General features: G+C 43.1%; 1 protein-coding gene across 2 annotated transcripts in view; it reads left to right on the top strand.

Moving 5' to 3' along the window:
• LOC132816788 (mitochondrial intermediate peptidase-like) overlaps positions 1–15,845 on the top strand; it is a 159,914-nt gene that overhangs the window by 25,135 nt on the left and 118,934 nt on the right. For both annotated transcript variants that reach the window (XM_060826736.1, XM_060826737.1), the window contains one exon: positions 9,921–10,103. In XM_060826736.1, coding sequence (XP_060682719.1) covers positions 9,921–10,103 — 183 coding nt within the window. The remainder of the gene's footprint in view (positions 1–9,920; positions 10,104–15,845) is intronic.

The raw sequence follows: 15,845 nt of genomic DNA, 5'->3' as shown, positions 1-15,845 counted from the left end.
GAATTTTTTTTGTCATCTGTGGAGTTTAAAGTTGTGCTATGTACCTATACATTCAAATAACATATAAATAACCTAATATATCTCAAAAATGGCAGTTGTCTGACTACTCAATCTTGCAGAACACATTGATTATTCTAGTCTGGGCTTAAATGTTATTTACTGCAACGTTTTGTGCCAATTAATTAATCTTAATGAATTTTGTGGCCATTCAGATTCTATGACATTTATGCCGTGACTTTCAGTTTTGCTTAAAAAAAAGTAGATAACTGCTTTTGCAGATCTGTATCTGCATCAATAATCATTCAGCCCTCACTTATCCCCTGATATCCAATCAAAAATACCTTGTTTTCTTCAGTCATGCAATGTTGGTGTTGCAGCCAAAATCAAAATGTATTGCCCATCTTTAATTATCCTTGAGAACGTGGTGGTGAGTTGCCACTTCATGCAACACTGCAGTCTATGTGATGACTGTACACCCATGGTGCTATTAGCTAGTTGTTAGGACTCACTGGGGAAGCATGTTCAAATTCAAACTCTTTATTCCTGTACTCTTCAAAAAGTAAAAGATTTTTAAAAATATGCAAAAATCCCCAACTTACCTAATTTTTACACTCAAGTCATTAGAAAGTATTGACTGAGTTTCTATAATGAAAAATAATTACCATTTATTACAAGTAATTAGATTCTTGTTACAGTTATACTGTGATAAACCATTGGCATGTAACATGATTAATAAAAACACTAATTCCCTTAAATTCCCCCTTACATGCACGCAGCCAAACAAACAAGGTAAAATACATTATGATCAGAGGGGGGAAAAGGGGAAAGAGAGTTCATCAGTCTTTGATATCAAATTTTGGTGTTGAGATCCTCTTCATGATTCTCCTGCTGGTCATCTTGGTACTTTATTTTCTCCAGAAGCTTCCATTGATTGGTAAGTGATTCAAAGTGGTCAGTTCACTCAATTTAAAACACTGACTTGCTATAGAATAATGCAGTCCAGGAACAGGCCCTTAGCACACCACGTCTGTGCCAATCATGAAACCATTCTAAGCTAATTCCATCTGCTTGCACATGATCCATATCTCTCTAATCCCTGCCTGCTCATGTGTCTGTCTAAATGCCTGTTAAGCTTTGCTAACATGGCAGTGTGTTCCAGACGCCTACCACCCCTTTTTTAATTTAAAAAGCTTGCTCTGCACATCTCCCTTAATTTTTCCCCCTCTCACCTTTTTAAACTTACGCACCATAATATGTGACATTTCCATCCTGGGAAACAAGAATCCGAATATCCACCCTATCAATGTCGCTCATAATTTTATATACTTTTATCAGGTTGCCCCTGAGCATCTGATGCTCTAGCAAAAACAATCTGTTTGTCCAACCTCTCCTTAAAGAGGTTTGCCAATTAAAAATCACAGTTTAGAACAGCTCGGTGCAGTAAAGATAAACTAGATTTCACCAGTTTTACGGTCAGTTTTGACTGCAGAGAATAGAGAGACCACTCTTGAGGTGTGGAAGAACATAATATCTCTTTCTCTTGGTGTTGGGAAAATCACCAGTCTTGGAATCAGAGTCTGGTTCAACAACAAGTTTATTGTACAAGGAAATACTGGAGCTCCTTAGGAGAGAAGGACACCAACAGCACACTGGTCAGCTGCGATTCTTCTCTCAACTCTGAGCACATGTACATTTTGTGATATTATAGGTCAGTGCTGAGGTTATTCTCTCTGTAATACAGTTTATTTGTTGTAAACATTGCAAAATCGTTGATAGTTTCGATGCAGTCATTGTCAGTTCCAGTGCAGTCTTTGTTAATTTCAACACAGTCATTGTCAGTTTCAATGTCTGCGCAGAAGTCCATTGCTGTAGTAATGGGCACTAATCACTCTTCCTGAGAAGGACGATTACTGCAGCACTGGTTATTACCACTTTGTATCAAGTCTGTATCAAACAGTTAGCATTTCTATCAAAGGACCCAGATACTTTGGCAGACAGTATACATTACTAATATTATTCTCTCCTCCACCCACCTTAAACTAATCAACTAGGTTGTGATTGCATTGTACTGGCATTCTGGTGACAATATCTGTGTTCTGCTGTCTCCTTATTGTGGTCCAGCAGCCATCTAGTGTCAAGTAGCCAACTTATGGTTCAACGGCCATCTGTGTGTCTGTGTGCCTAGTGTCACTCTGCCCTGTGCCATCTCCCACTTCATTCTCTTACTTCTTCCCAACTCCAAGCAGCTCAATTACTGAAGAACAAATCATTTGGTTGTTGGCAGAAAAAAAAAGGTCTCAGTAATCAGTAACTGGTCATGAAATAATAGACTACCAGATTTTTGTTACCAACCAAACCTTTATCAGTAACTCATTTGGCTCCAAAACATTGGCAACTCAAAATTCCATTAGTACTTAGCATAACAGTTGTCTACATGGTGCTTGTTGTGGATGCCTGGCTGCTTACTTTACAAATCTGTAACCCACTAGTTTTCAAAAAAGGTCTTGCTCATTTCAGTCCACCGTTTCTAAAATTAAAAATAAAAAGGAACGTTCTTATATTAGGAGTTCTAGGATTTTTTTTCTGCATGATGATGAAGGAACTACAATAGATTTCCAAGTCATGATGGTATGTGACTTAGCTGAGCTTACAGGTGGTAGGTGTTTCTGTTTATCTCTGACCCTCTGGGAAGTAGAGATTGCAAATTTGGCTTATGCTGCCAAAAACACTTTTGGGAAATTGCGAGAATGCACCGTGTAGGTAATGCACACTACAATGTTGGGTGCTGGTAGTGGAGAGTGTGAATGTTTGAAGATGTTGAAGGAAGGTTGCTTTGTCTTGTATGTTGTTGAGCTTTTTGAGTACTAGTAAAACTGGACTCACCAAGCAAAGTGCAGATTATTGCATTACACTCCTGTAGTGTCTAGTTGATAGTCAACAAGCTTTCGAGGGTGAGGAACGAGTCAGTTAAATTTCTGGTAGTTGTTGGCCTTCAGGATATTGATCCTGAATTATTCTGTGATGGTAAGGTCATTAAATGTCAAAAGGAAGTGTTAATCACTCTATTGAAAGCCACTAATTTTATTTGTACAAAAGTCTTAGAGGGCTTGACAGGGTAAATGTGGGCAAGATCTTTCCTCTGGCCTGGAATCCAGAACCAGATGACACAATCTCTGAATATGGGTGGGTCATTTCGGACTGGGATAAGAATATTTTCACTCTGAGGGTGAATCCTCCGAGCTGGTGAATTTTTTGAATTCTGTGTCTGGGAAGAGTGGAGAAGCGCAGTCATTGTGTGTTTAATTTGAAGATTGATACATTTTTCATTATTTAAGATATGAAGGGATGTGTAAATTGTGTCACAAAGCACTGTTGAGATTGAGGATCAACCATGATGTATTTGAATGTGGGATGGACTTGAGAGCTAATTGTCTGCTCCTGTTCCTATTTCCTATGTTCCTGTGCTGCTAATGCATATGTTGAGATCTTGCAGCGTGCTAGCCCAGATTAATTTGGTAAATGATGAGTTGGCAAGGGAATGAATGAGCAATATGTAGTTATCTGTGAAGAGTTCATTTCAGAAAGAATGTAATTGATGCAATAGCTGAAGATTCTTGTACCAACTCACTGTCCTGATTTCGCTCTTGTAGCAAAGTTCTAGGTTTTAAATGGTGCAGTTGCAGCAACCAGAATCTTTGTCCTTTATGCTAGTTATGAGTTGATCTGGTAGAAAGTTGGTCCCTCTAATCCACTGACTCCCTGTGACTTTGACTTTACAGAGCTCTTCTGATGCCAAGGGAAGACACACTCTTCCCTTACCTGTGGAATCCAGTCTTTACTTTTTCCCTTATTTGCTCCAAAACTTCAATGAGATCTGGAAACCAGACTGCATAATAGGAAGCAGGTTGTTGGTGACCAAGTGCCAGCCGACAGCATTGTCAGTGACATTTCCATCACTTTTCTAAAGATTAAGAATAGTCTGATGCACTGTCAATTTCTGAATCAGACTTGTCCTGCTTTTTTGTGGACAGGATGGATAATTTTAATCTTTGTTTGGTAGATGTTGGTGTTGTAGCCATACTTTAGTGGTTCAGTATGACAAGTGCTGTGTTTACTCTGAGAGTGCAAGACTTCAGCTGAGTTGGGATGCTATTGTAGGTCATAGACTGCTATACTTGATGTGCTGATCTGTTAATTGAACCAGTTAGTTGAGCACAATTTGCTCTTAAATCCATGCTGGCTCTTGTTGTATTTCGTCCTGATCAGTGTCTGTAATTATTGTTTCTAAAAAAACCTTACTATCACTGATGTTGAATTGTCTAGTGTGTAACTGCCAAGTTTTTAATCCTTTCTTCTCCTAATTTGAATATGGATGTAACATTTACAATCTGTACAGTCCTGTGCCAGTAGTCCTGAATCTGAAAAGATTTTGAAAATAGTGACAAGACCTTTCCCAATTTATGCTGTTGCTTCTCTCAGCAACTTAATAGTACATCATATTTGGTCCAAACAACATAACCATTTCAAGTATCATCAACCTTCCTACTATTTCTTTTTGATACAGTTTATCTTGTCCAATATTCTGATAATCGTCTTGCTGACTCTAGCTATTCATGTAGTACTTAAGCCATCCCTTCTGTCTACACCAGTAGATCTTCATATTGACACTATTTTCTCCCCTTCTTCTCTGATGGTCTTTTATGATTTAAATACCTGTGAAAGTTTAGCATAACCTTTACATTTAATGGTTAGCTGCAAAGTTATTCTCCTACTGTCTCTTTGCCCTATTATTTCCCTTTTTTTCTCTGTAATTTTTACATTCAACCTGTTTCTCCATTCTTGTCAAGCTGACCTCTGTCATATACCTTTCTTTTCTGCTTTATACTATACATAATAGCCAACTGCCGCCGCACACCCTGTGCTGGCCTCTTACCCGCCCTTGATCTCTTTATAGCCAACTGCCACCGCGACATTAACCGCCTCAACCTGTCCACCCCTCTTACCCACTGCAACCTCTCACCCTCGGAATGTGCAGCCCTCCACTCCCTCTGCTCCAACCCCAACCTCACCATCAAACCGGCAGACAAGGGAGGCGCGGTAGTAGTTTGGCGCACCGACCTTTACACCGCTGAGGCCAAACGCCAACTCGCGGACACCTCCTCCTACTGCCCCCTTGACCATGACCCCACCTCCTACCACCAAACCATCATCTCCCAGACCATCCTCATCACCTCAGGGGATCTCCCATCCACCACCTCCAACCTCATAGTCCCACAACCCCGCACCACCCGTTTCTACCTTATGCCCAAAATCCACAAACCTGACTGCCCCGGCCGACCCATTGTCTCAGCCTGTTCCTGCCCCACCGAACTCATCTCTGCATACCTCGACATGGTCCTGTCCCCCTTAGTCCATGAACTCCCCACCTACGTTCGGGACACCACCCACGCCCTCCACCTCCTCCATGATTTTCGCTTCCCCGGTCCCCAAAGCCTTATCTTCACCATGGACATCCAGTCCCTGTACACCTCCATCCCCCATCATGAAGGACTCAAAGCCCTCCGCTTCTTCCTTTCCCGCCGTACCAACCAGAACCCTTCCACTGGCACCCTCCTTCGACTGACTGAACTGGTCCTCACCCTGAACAACTTCTCTTACCAATCCTCCCACTTCCTCCAAACCAAAGGAGTTGCCATGGGCACCCGCATGGGCCCCAGCTATGCCTGCCTCTTCGTAGGATATGTGGAACAGTCCATCTTCCGCAACTACACTGGCACCACCCCGCACTTTTTCCTCCGCTACATCGGTGACTGTATTGGCGCTGCCTCGTGCTCCCACGAGGAGGTTGAACAGTTCATCCACTTTACCAACACCTTCCACCCTGACCTCAAATTCACCTGGACCATCTCAGACTCCTCCCTCTCCTTCCTAGACCTTTCCATTTCTATCTCAGGCGATCGAATCAACACGGACATCTACTATAAACCGACTGACTCCCACAGCTACCTAGACTACACCTCCTCCCACCCTGCCCCCGTAAAAACACCATCCCATATTCCCAATTCCTTCGTCTCCGCCGCATCTGCTCCCAGGAGGACCAGTTCCAATACCGTACAGCCCAGATGGCCTCCTTCTTCAAGGACCACAGATTCCCCCCAGATGTGATCGACGATGGCCTCCACCACATCTCCTCCACTTCCCGCTCCTCTGCCCTTGAGCCCCGCCCCTTCAACTGCCACCAGGACAGAACCCCACTGGTTCTCACCTACCACCCCACCAACCTCCATATACAGCGTATCATCCGCCATCATTTCCGCCACCTCCAAACCGACCCCACCACCAGGGATGTATTTCTTTCCCCTCCCCTATCAGCGTTCTGAAAAGACCACTCCCTCCGTGACTCCCTCGTCAGGTCCACACCCCCCACCAACCCAACCTCCACTCCCGGCACCTTCCCCTGCAACCGCAAGAAATGCAAAACTTGCACCCACACCTCCTCCCTTACTTCTCTCCAAGGCCCCAAGGGATCCTTCCATATCCGCCACAAATTCACCTGCACCTCCACACACATCACCTATTGCATCCGCTGCACCCAATGTGGCCTCCTCTATATTGGGGAGACAGGCCGCCTACTTGCGGAACGTTTCAGAGAACACCTCTGGGACACCCCGGACCAACCAACCCCAACCACCCCGTGGCGCAACACTTTAACTCCTCCTCCCATTCCACCAAGGACATGCAGGTCCTTGGACTCCTCCACCGCCCGACCATAACAACATGACGATTGGAGGAAGAGCGCCTCATCTTCCGCCTGGGAACCCTCCAACCACAAGGGATGAACTCAGATTTCTCCAGTTTCCTCATTTCCTCTCCCCCCACCTTGTCTCAGTCAAATCCCTCGAACTCAGCACCGCCTTCCTAACCTGCAATCTTCTTCCTGACCTCTCCGCCCTCACCCCACTCCGGCCTATCACCCTCACCTTGACCTCCTTCCACCTATCACATCTCCATCGCCCCTCCTCCCTACCTTTTATCTTAGCCTGCTGGACACATTTTCCTCATTCCTGAAAAAGGGCTTATACCCGAAACGTCGAATTTCCTGTTCCTTGGATGCTGCCTGACCTGCTGCGTTTTTCCAGCAACACATTTTCAGCTCTGATCTCCAGCATCTGCAGACCTCACTTTCTCCTCCTATACATAAACCTCCTCAGGTAGCTTAGCTATTGAAGTCTTCTCTTTCTTCTTTGTGTAAATTTGTGAATACTGTTTAGGGTGTAGCTTTGCTCGCTGAGCTGTAGGTTTGATATCAAGATGTTTCATTACCTGGCTAGGTAACATCATCGGTGGCGACCTCCAAGTGAACGAAGCTGTTGTCTCCTGCTTTCTATTTATATGTTTGTCCTGGATGGGGTTCCTGGGGTTTGTCCCAGGATAGATGTGTTGTCCCAGTCGATATGGTGTTCTTTTTTTAATCCATGTGTAGGACTACTAGGGAGAGAGGGTCAGGGATGACGTTGGTCATCTACAAAATTCCATGCAAGGACTGCCACAAACACTACGTAGGACAAACAGGAAGAAAGTTAGCCACCAGGATACACGAACACCAGCTAGCCACAAAAAGACACGATCCTCTCTCTCTCGTAGCCCTACACACGGATGAAAGAAAAACACCAATTCGACTGGGACAGCACATCTATCCTGGGACAGGCTAAGCAAAGACATGCCAGAGAATTCCTGGAGGCCTAGCACTCCAACCACAACGCCATAAACAAACACATAGATCTAGATACCATCTATCAACCCCTCAGAAAACTAACAGGAAATGACATCACCACAAACCCCAGGAACCCCATCCAGGACAAACATATAAATAGAAAGCAGGAGACAACAGCTTCGCTTAACTTGGAGGTCACCACTGATGATGTTACCTAACCAGGTAATGAAACGTCTGGATATCAAACCTACTGCTTAGCGAGCAAAGCTACACCCTAAACCTCAACCTGAGTTACAAACCTTATAAATACTGTACCTGATGGGCTGAATGATTACTCTCACTGCTGTTATGACGGTCAAATAAAGAAAGAAAAGGCAGAAGGATCATGCATTGCCTTTTGTAACTTTTGGGAAAGCATATGATCACTTCAAATCATTGTGCAGAATGTCAGACATGCTCAAAAGACTCTTCTCCTTTTTCTTCCTCTTTGCACAGTGCCTCCAATCTTTGCATCTCCATGAATTAGTCATGTGTGTTAGAACAAGGTTGTCATTCCATTTTTAGCAGTTCCCCTCCTTTGCTGAACTGCACCTGAGTTCTTTCCAATTCTCATACTTTATACCTTTTTCTCCAGGTTTAACTTGATAGACCTTATTGTCCTTTGAAGGTTCGCCTTAATATAAAGTACCCAATATGGGGTGAAGTTCTATCTGTGAATCAGGGAGGAAATGTATTTATTTGCTGGGAGCTTTCACAATTACCTGCTATTGTTTGTATATCACCTTTCCTTCTAATCCTCTGCTATTTCCAATGCTTACTTTCATAACTCTCTTGAAATATTCCATCTTCAGCCTCAAAACCCTTTTATAGAAGCTTTGTTGTTCTTGTTTATTAGGTGTTTATTCCCAGAGTTGTTTATAAGTGTTTTCCATCTAATTCCTTATTGGGCTATTGAGCCAGAGTTATTTATTAGAATAATTTCTAATCTATTTCCATATATCATTTAAATTAAAAAATGTTGCTAAATAGTGAATATTAAAAGGTTATGCAAAAATCCTAAGTGTTTTTATTTGTTTCAAGTATCTATCCAGTTGCTATCCTGTCGATGCAGCATCAGCAATTGATCTTGGTCATTTTTCGGGTGAGCAGCTCACCTGCCACCACCTTGGAATAATCGTTTTGTTGAAGAAATCATTCTACTAGGTTTGTTTCCAGAGTAACTAATCTTTAAGCAGTTTACAGTAAAACAAAACTTGTAGCAAAAACATGTTCCTCTATTTCAAGCTATTTCTGAAAGATTGACTGTTTTTGAAATGAAGTTAGAAATACACTAAGACATACGCTGGATTTTTAAAATTCATTAGTGGGATATGGACATCACTGGCTCGGCCAGTATTTGCTGCCTGTCCCTTGTTATCCTGGAAAAGGTGGTGATGAGCTGTTGCTTTGAACTGCTGTGAAGGGACATCCATGTAGCTGTGGTGAGGGTATTCCAATATTTTGGCCAAGTGACACTGAAAGAATGGCAATATATTTTTAAGTCAGGATGGAGCTTGCAGGTGATGATCTCGCACATCTTTTGCCCTTGGCATTTTAAATGCTAGAGTTTATAGATATGGAAGTTATGTCTAATGGCCTTGCTGAGGTTCTAGATGAGACTCACTGCTGCAACGGCGTTGATGTTGAAGGTGTGAGTTGGGCCATGCAGGATAGTGCTGAGTTCTTGTGTTGGAACTACATTCGTCCAAATGAGTAGAGTATTCCATCACACTCATGCCTTGGACTGGCTTTGGAGATGAGTCTTTTGCATCAAACTTGCTAATTTCTGACATGATCTTGTAGCCACAATATTTATATGGATGGTCCAGTTTAATTTCTGATCCATGGTAATAACACCTGGGATGTTGGAAGTGAAGCATTTGGTGATGGGAATGTCAAGAGGCAATTCTCTTTTCTTTTTGAGAAGAGCATCTCATGGCACTTGTGTAGTGGAAATGTTAATTATCATTCTAAGCTGGTGAGATCCAAGTCAATTCTTTTAAAACTGAAATATTGTGGACTGTGCATCTGTGATTTCATGCAAAGTGCACCTGTGAAATCAGTTATAGATGTAACCTATGGCTTGAAGTTCCACTACTCCCTCCTTCCTCTGTTCTTTGTTCCTCCTACATGCAGCTATGCACAATTCTGTCTTTTGTCTTTACAGCGTAAAAAGGTCGTGAACCTTAACGTTCAGATGCTGGACTTGAATAATAGTTTTCTGCTGGGCACTCATTTACCCAACAAGATTGATCGAAGTGCTATCCCAGAACACATTCAGCACTACTTCTCCATACAGAACAATTATGTTCATGTGAACAGTCTTCATGCGGATGTTCCCGATGACTTAGTAAGTTTAATGTATTTGGCATTGTTTGGAGTATATTCACTATTGTGTATGTGTCCACTGATTAGATCATCTTCACATTTAATACTTAATTCCACACATGCAGTGTGATCCAATTTTGAAGCGTTCAGACAAACATGATTTTGTTCAGGTTTTGTATTAATGGTGGAAGATACTTTAATTTTTATATATATATTATTATTATTATTATTATAAGGAGTGCAAAGAAAGCCACACATTTGAGTACAGTCATGGTTTAAATGTTTGTTTACTTTGGGACAAATTTGATATTTTTAAACCATAAGTTACCTATGGACTTGCCCCAGGTTAGGAATTCTTAGATGCTGGAAGAGCTCCATGATGATCAGCAGAATTCCACTAGGGCCAGACTGTTGTGATGCCCACCTACCTGCATAGTGCTAAGTTGTCAATTGACTAAATTGCAGAAAGACTGAAGTTCCAAGTTAGAAGAGTGAACCGACATAGCCAGATGCAGGCAGATGGACATCACGTAATTAATGAGTAAATATAATTGGTTTTGGGTCTGACTCATTTTCTTCTCTGTTGAATTAGATTTGATTCCACCAGCATAAAACGCTGTATGATTAAATTCAGCATGTCCAAGCTGTAAAATAAATGGTGTGATATAAATGTCTTTTTTTTTTAAGTTATGCCTTGGAAATTTCACCCTCTAATACTGATTTCATTTGCAGTATTTGCTATTGGTTTTGCAAATTGACACTTGATCTAACCTCAGACATCTGCCTAAACAGTAAAAACGCCTTTTTGCTGCATATTCGTCGCTCAGAGTGACTAAAGACCCCGTCATCAAAACTGTCTGCAAATATGGTGCATCCAATCATTTGTGTTAGACAATTTCTTTATATTTTATGCCAATAGTCATTATTTTGATTCTGCATTTAATTTCAGAAAATGTTCATCCACTCATTGCTCAGGGTTAGGTGTGTGTTCCCACTCTTAAAATCAGAAATAATGGTTTAAACAGCCCCTGGTGGGTTACTGTAACCAAATGTCAGGAAGTGAATGAAAACGTTTAAAGACTAAATTTAAATATTTTACTAAAGATGATGATTATGAGCCCAAGCCCCATGGGAAAATGTCTTTCTATGGTGATCTAAACTCAATGTCACATTAGAGCGTGAGGAAACTGAGATGTTGTGAGACAGTAAACTTAGCCAGACAGGGTTTAGCAGGAGGTTCCCAGCAGGAGATTGAAATTTTGGGTAAGTGAAAGTATCTGCAGCCATGTTTGAGAGCATGTGTAAAAGTGTGCGGCCCAACCTTGGGAGAGGAAACAGCAGTGTTGGCGAGAAGGAGTCTGAACTGACACATCTGGGTGCAGAGAGAATAAAAGCCTAGAGGTCTTACCTTGGAAGCATGCTGTTGGAAAATTTCATTTTAAAGTAGAATAAGGAAACGTGAGCCAATAGGGAAGGCAGTTAAAATTAGTCACTTAATTTTTGTTTTTACAAACATAAGATTCAGTAAGAATAGACAATACCATCTGTCAGGCTTGCTCTGTTATTCAATATAACCATGGCTGACCGGTTTAAACAAATCTTCCCACTCCCCATATCACTGATTACCTGAGATATCAAAAATCAATCCATCGTAAGTGTATTCGATGATGGAGCATCCAGCACCTGTAGGACAAAGAAGTCTGAAGATTTGGAATTCTGAGTGAAGAAATTTCTCTTAACCACAGAAGAATGATTATGTCTTTATCTGGAGATGTCCCATTATTCTAAGTTCTCCAGCGAAGGAAAACAACCCCTCCCTCTGTCCTGTCAAACTTCTTCTGAATCGTATACTTCAGCGAGGTCTCAATCTTCTAAAGTCCAGTGAATTTATACCCAGCTTACTCAGGCTCTCATCATTGGACAACCCAGGAACCAATCGAGTGAACCTTTGCTACATTACTTCCACTGCAATTGTATCCATAATTATGGAATCCAAACTGCACACAGTGCTCCAAGTACAGTCGCAACAAAACCCTGCACAATAACAGCTTGTCTTGTTTATTCTTATACCGCAATCCCAATTTCCTTTGCAATAAACAGTAAGACGCCATTTGCCTTTCTAGCTGCCTGCAGTAACTGCATGCAAACTTCGTATTTCTTCCACCCAAACCTCTGAACATCCACATCTCAAAGCCTCACAGATTTTAAAAATATTCTGCTTATTTCTTCTCAATAGCAAAGTGAACAACCTTTCATTTCCTCAATTACCCCATGCTGTGGAGGTGCTGATGTTGGACTGGGGTGGACAAAGTTTAAAATTCACACAACACCAGATTACAGGTTTATTTAGAATCACTAGCTTTCGAAGCACTGCTTCTTCATCAGGATTAGGTCAACCATTTGATGAAGAAGTAGCATTTCAAAAGCTAGTGATAGAGTCATGGAGTCATAGAGATGTACAGCATGGAAACAGACCCTTCGGTCCGACCTGTCCATGCCAACCACATATCCCAACCCAATCTAGTCCCACCTGCCAGCACCCGGCCCATATCTCGCCAAACCCTTCCTATTCATGTACCCATCCAAATGCCTCTTAAATGTTGCAATTATACCAGCCTCCACCACATCCTCTGGTAGCTCATTCCATACACATACCACCCTCTGCGTAAAAAATGTCCCTTAGGTCTCTTTTATATCTTTCCCCTCTCACTCTAAACCTATGCCCTCTAGTTCTGGACTCCCCGATCCCAGGAAAAAGACTTTGTCTATTTATCCTATCCATGCCCCTCATCATTTTGTAAACCTCTATAAGGTCACCCCTCAACCTCCGACGCTCCAGGGAAAACAGCCCCGGCCTGTTCAGCCTCTCTCTGTAGCTCAAATCCTCCAACCCTGGCAACATTCTTGTAAATCTTTTCTGAACCCTTTCAAGTTTCACAACATCTTTCCAATAGGAAGGAGACCAGAATTGCACGCAATATTCCAACATGGCCTAACCAATGTCCTGTATAGCCCCAACATGACCTCCCAACTCCTGTACTCAATACTCTGACCAGTAAAGAAAAGCATACCAAACGCCGCCTTCACTATCCTATCTACCTGCAACTCCGCTTTCAAGGAGGTATGAACTTGCACTCCAAGGTCTCTTTGTTCAGCAACACTCCCTAGGACCTTACCACTAAGTATATAAGTCCTGCTCAGATTTGCTTTCCCAAAATGCAGCGCCTCACATTTATCTGAATTAAACTCCATCTGCCATTTCTCAGCCCACTGGCCCATCTGGTTCAGATCCTGTTGTAATCTGAGGTAACCCTCTTCACTGTCCACAACACCTCCAATTTTGGTGTCATCTGCAAACTTATAACTGTACCTCTTATGCTCGCATCCAAATCTCATTTATGTAAATGACAAAAAGTAGAGGGCCCAGCACCAATCCTTATGGCACTCCACTGGTCACAGGCCTCCAGTCTGAAAAACAACCCTCTACCACCACCCTCTGGCTTCTACCTTTGAACCAGTTCTGTGTCCAAATGGCTAGTTCTACCTGAATTCCATGAGATCTAGGTGAAAACAATGACTGCAGATGCTGGAAACCAGAGTCTAGATTAGAGTGGATTTGGAAAAGCACAGCAGTTCAGGCAGCATCCGAAGAGCAGTAAAATCGACATTTCGGGCAAAGGCCCTTCAGGAATACAGACAAAGAGCCTGAAGAGTGGAGAGATAAGTGAGAGGAGGGTGGGGGGTGGAGAGAAAGTAGCATAGAGTACAATAGGTGAGTGGGGGAGGGGATGAAGGTGATAGGTCGGCGGGGGGCAGGGGTGAGTGGATAGGTGGAAAAGAAGATAGGCAGGTAGGGCAAGTCATGGGGACAGTGCTGAGCTGGAAGTTTGGAACTGGGGTGAGGTGGAAGAAGGGGAAATGAGGAAACTGTTGAAGTCCACATTGATGCCCTGGGTTGAAGTGTTCCGAGGCGTTCTTCCTCCAGGCTTCTGGTGGTGAGGGAGCGGCGGTGAAGGAGGCACAGGATCTCCATGTCCTCGGCAGAGTGGGAGGGGGATTTGAAATGTTGGGCCACAGGGCGGTGTGGTTGGTTGGTGAGGTTGTCCCAGAGATGTTCCCTAAAGCGCTCTGCTAGGAGGCGTCCAGTCTACCCAATGTAGAGGAGACCGCAACGGATACAATAAATGATATTGGTGGATGTGCAGGTAAAACTTTGATGGATGTGGAAGGCTCCTTTGAGGCCTTGGATGGAGGTGAGGGAGGAGGTGTGAGCGCAGGCTTTGCAATTCCTGCGGTGGCAGGGGAAGGTGCCAGGATGGGAGGGTGGGTTGTCGGGGGGGCGTGGACCTGACCAGGTAGTTATGGAGGGAATGGTCTTTGCGGAAGGCGGAAAGGAGTGGGGAGGGAAATATATCCCTGGTGGTGGGGTCTGTTTGGAGGTGGCAGAAATGTCGGCGGATGATTTGGTTTATGTGAAGGGTGGAAGGTGAGCACCAGGGGGGTTCTGTCCTTGGGTGGGGTCTGAGGGTGGAGGTGCGGGATGTGGACGAGATGCGTTGGAGGGAAGGAAAATTGCGGTCCACGTGGGAAGGAAAATTGCAGTCTCTAAAGAAGGAGGCCATCTGGTGTGTTCTGTGGTGGAACTGGTCCTCCTGGAAGCAGATACGGCGGAGGCGAAGGAATTGGGAATACGGGATGACATTTTTGCAGGAGGAAGGGTGGGAAGAGGTGTAATCCAGGTAGTTTTGGGAGTCTGTGGGTTTGTAGAAAAATGTCGGTGTCAGGTCGGTCATCATTAATGGAGAGGTCCAGGAAGGAGTGGGAGATGTCAGAGATGGTCCAGGCAAATTTAAGGTCAGGGTGGAATGTGTTGTTGAAGTTGATGAATTGCTCAACCACCTCGCGGGAGCACAAGGTGGCGCCAATACAGTAATCAGTGTAGCGGAGGAAGAGGTGGGGAGTGGTGCCGGTGTAATTACGGAAGATCGACTGTTCTACGTAGCCAACAAAGAGACAGGCATAGCTGGGGCCCATATGGGTACCATGAGATCTAACCTTGCTAATCAGTCTCCAATGGGGAACCTTGTCGAATGCCTTACTGAAGTCCATACAGATCATATCTACCGCTCTGCCCTCATCAATCTTCTTTCTTACTTCTTCAAAATACTCAATCGAGTTTGTGAGACATGTTCTGCTTATTTCTTCTCAATAGCAAAGTGAATAACCTTTCACTTCCTCAATTACCCCATGATGTGGAGGTGCCAGTGTTGGACTGGGGTGGACAAAGTTCAAAATTCACACAACACCAGATTATAGTCCAACAGGTTTATTTAGAAACAAAGCACTGCTTCTTCATCAGTGATTCCAAATAAACCTGTTGGACTATAACCTGGTATTGTGTGATTTTTAACTCGATTACTCCATGTTTCATTTTAAAGTAGAATTAAGGTTGTTCATTTGCTTGGATTTGTTACCTTTTAGCTGTTTTGTGACCTCCTAGTTTACAATCACTTGTCTTATCATAAGCGAATTTGGGTACATTGCTTTCACTCTCTTTGTCTTGCTCATTACAATGAGCTGTAAGTAACTGACTCAGCACTGATCCTTTTGGCACTCTACTCATCACAGCCTATCAATTTGAATATTCCCTCATTATTCTTATTTTTACTTCATATCTGTTGAAAGATTCATTCATGCTAATATATTACCCCCGCCCCAACTCCATGAACCCTAATTTAAAGTCTTGTCTGGGAGTGAGGTAAAC

This window comes from Hemiscyllium ocellatum, chromosome 6 (assembly GCF_020745735.1).
Source record: "Hemiscyllium ocellatum isolate sHemOce1 chromosome 6, sHemOce1.pat.X.cur, whole genome shotgun sequence".
Classification (NCBI taxonomy): Eukaryota; Metazoa; Chordata; class Chondrichthyes; order Orectolobiformes; family Hemiscylliidae; genus Hemiscyllium; species Hemiscyllium ocellatum.
The sequence above is the reverse complement of the archived record's forward strand: the minus strand, read 5'-3'. Positions and strand labels throughout refer to the sequence as shown.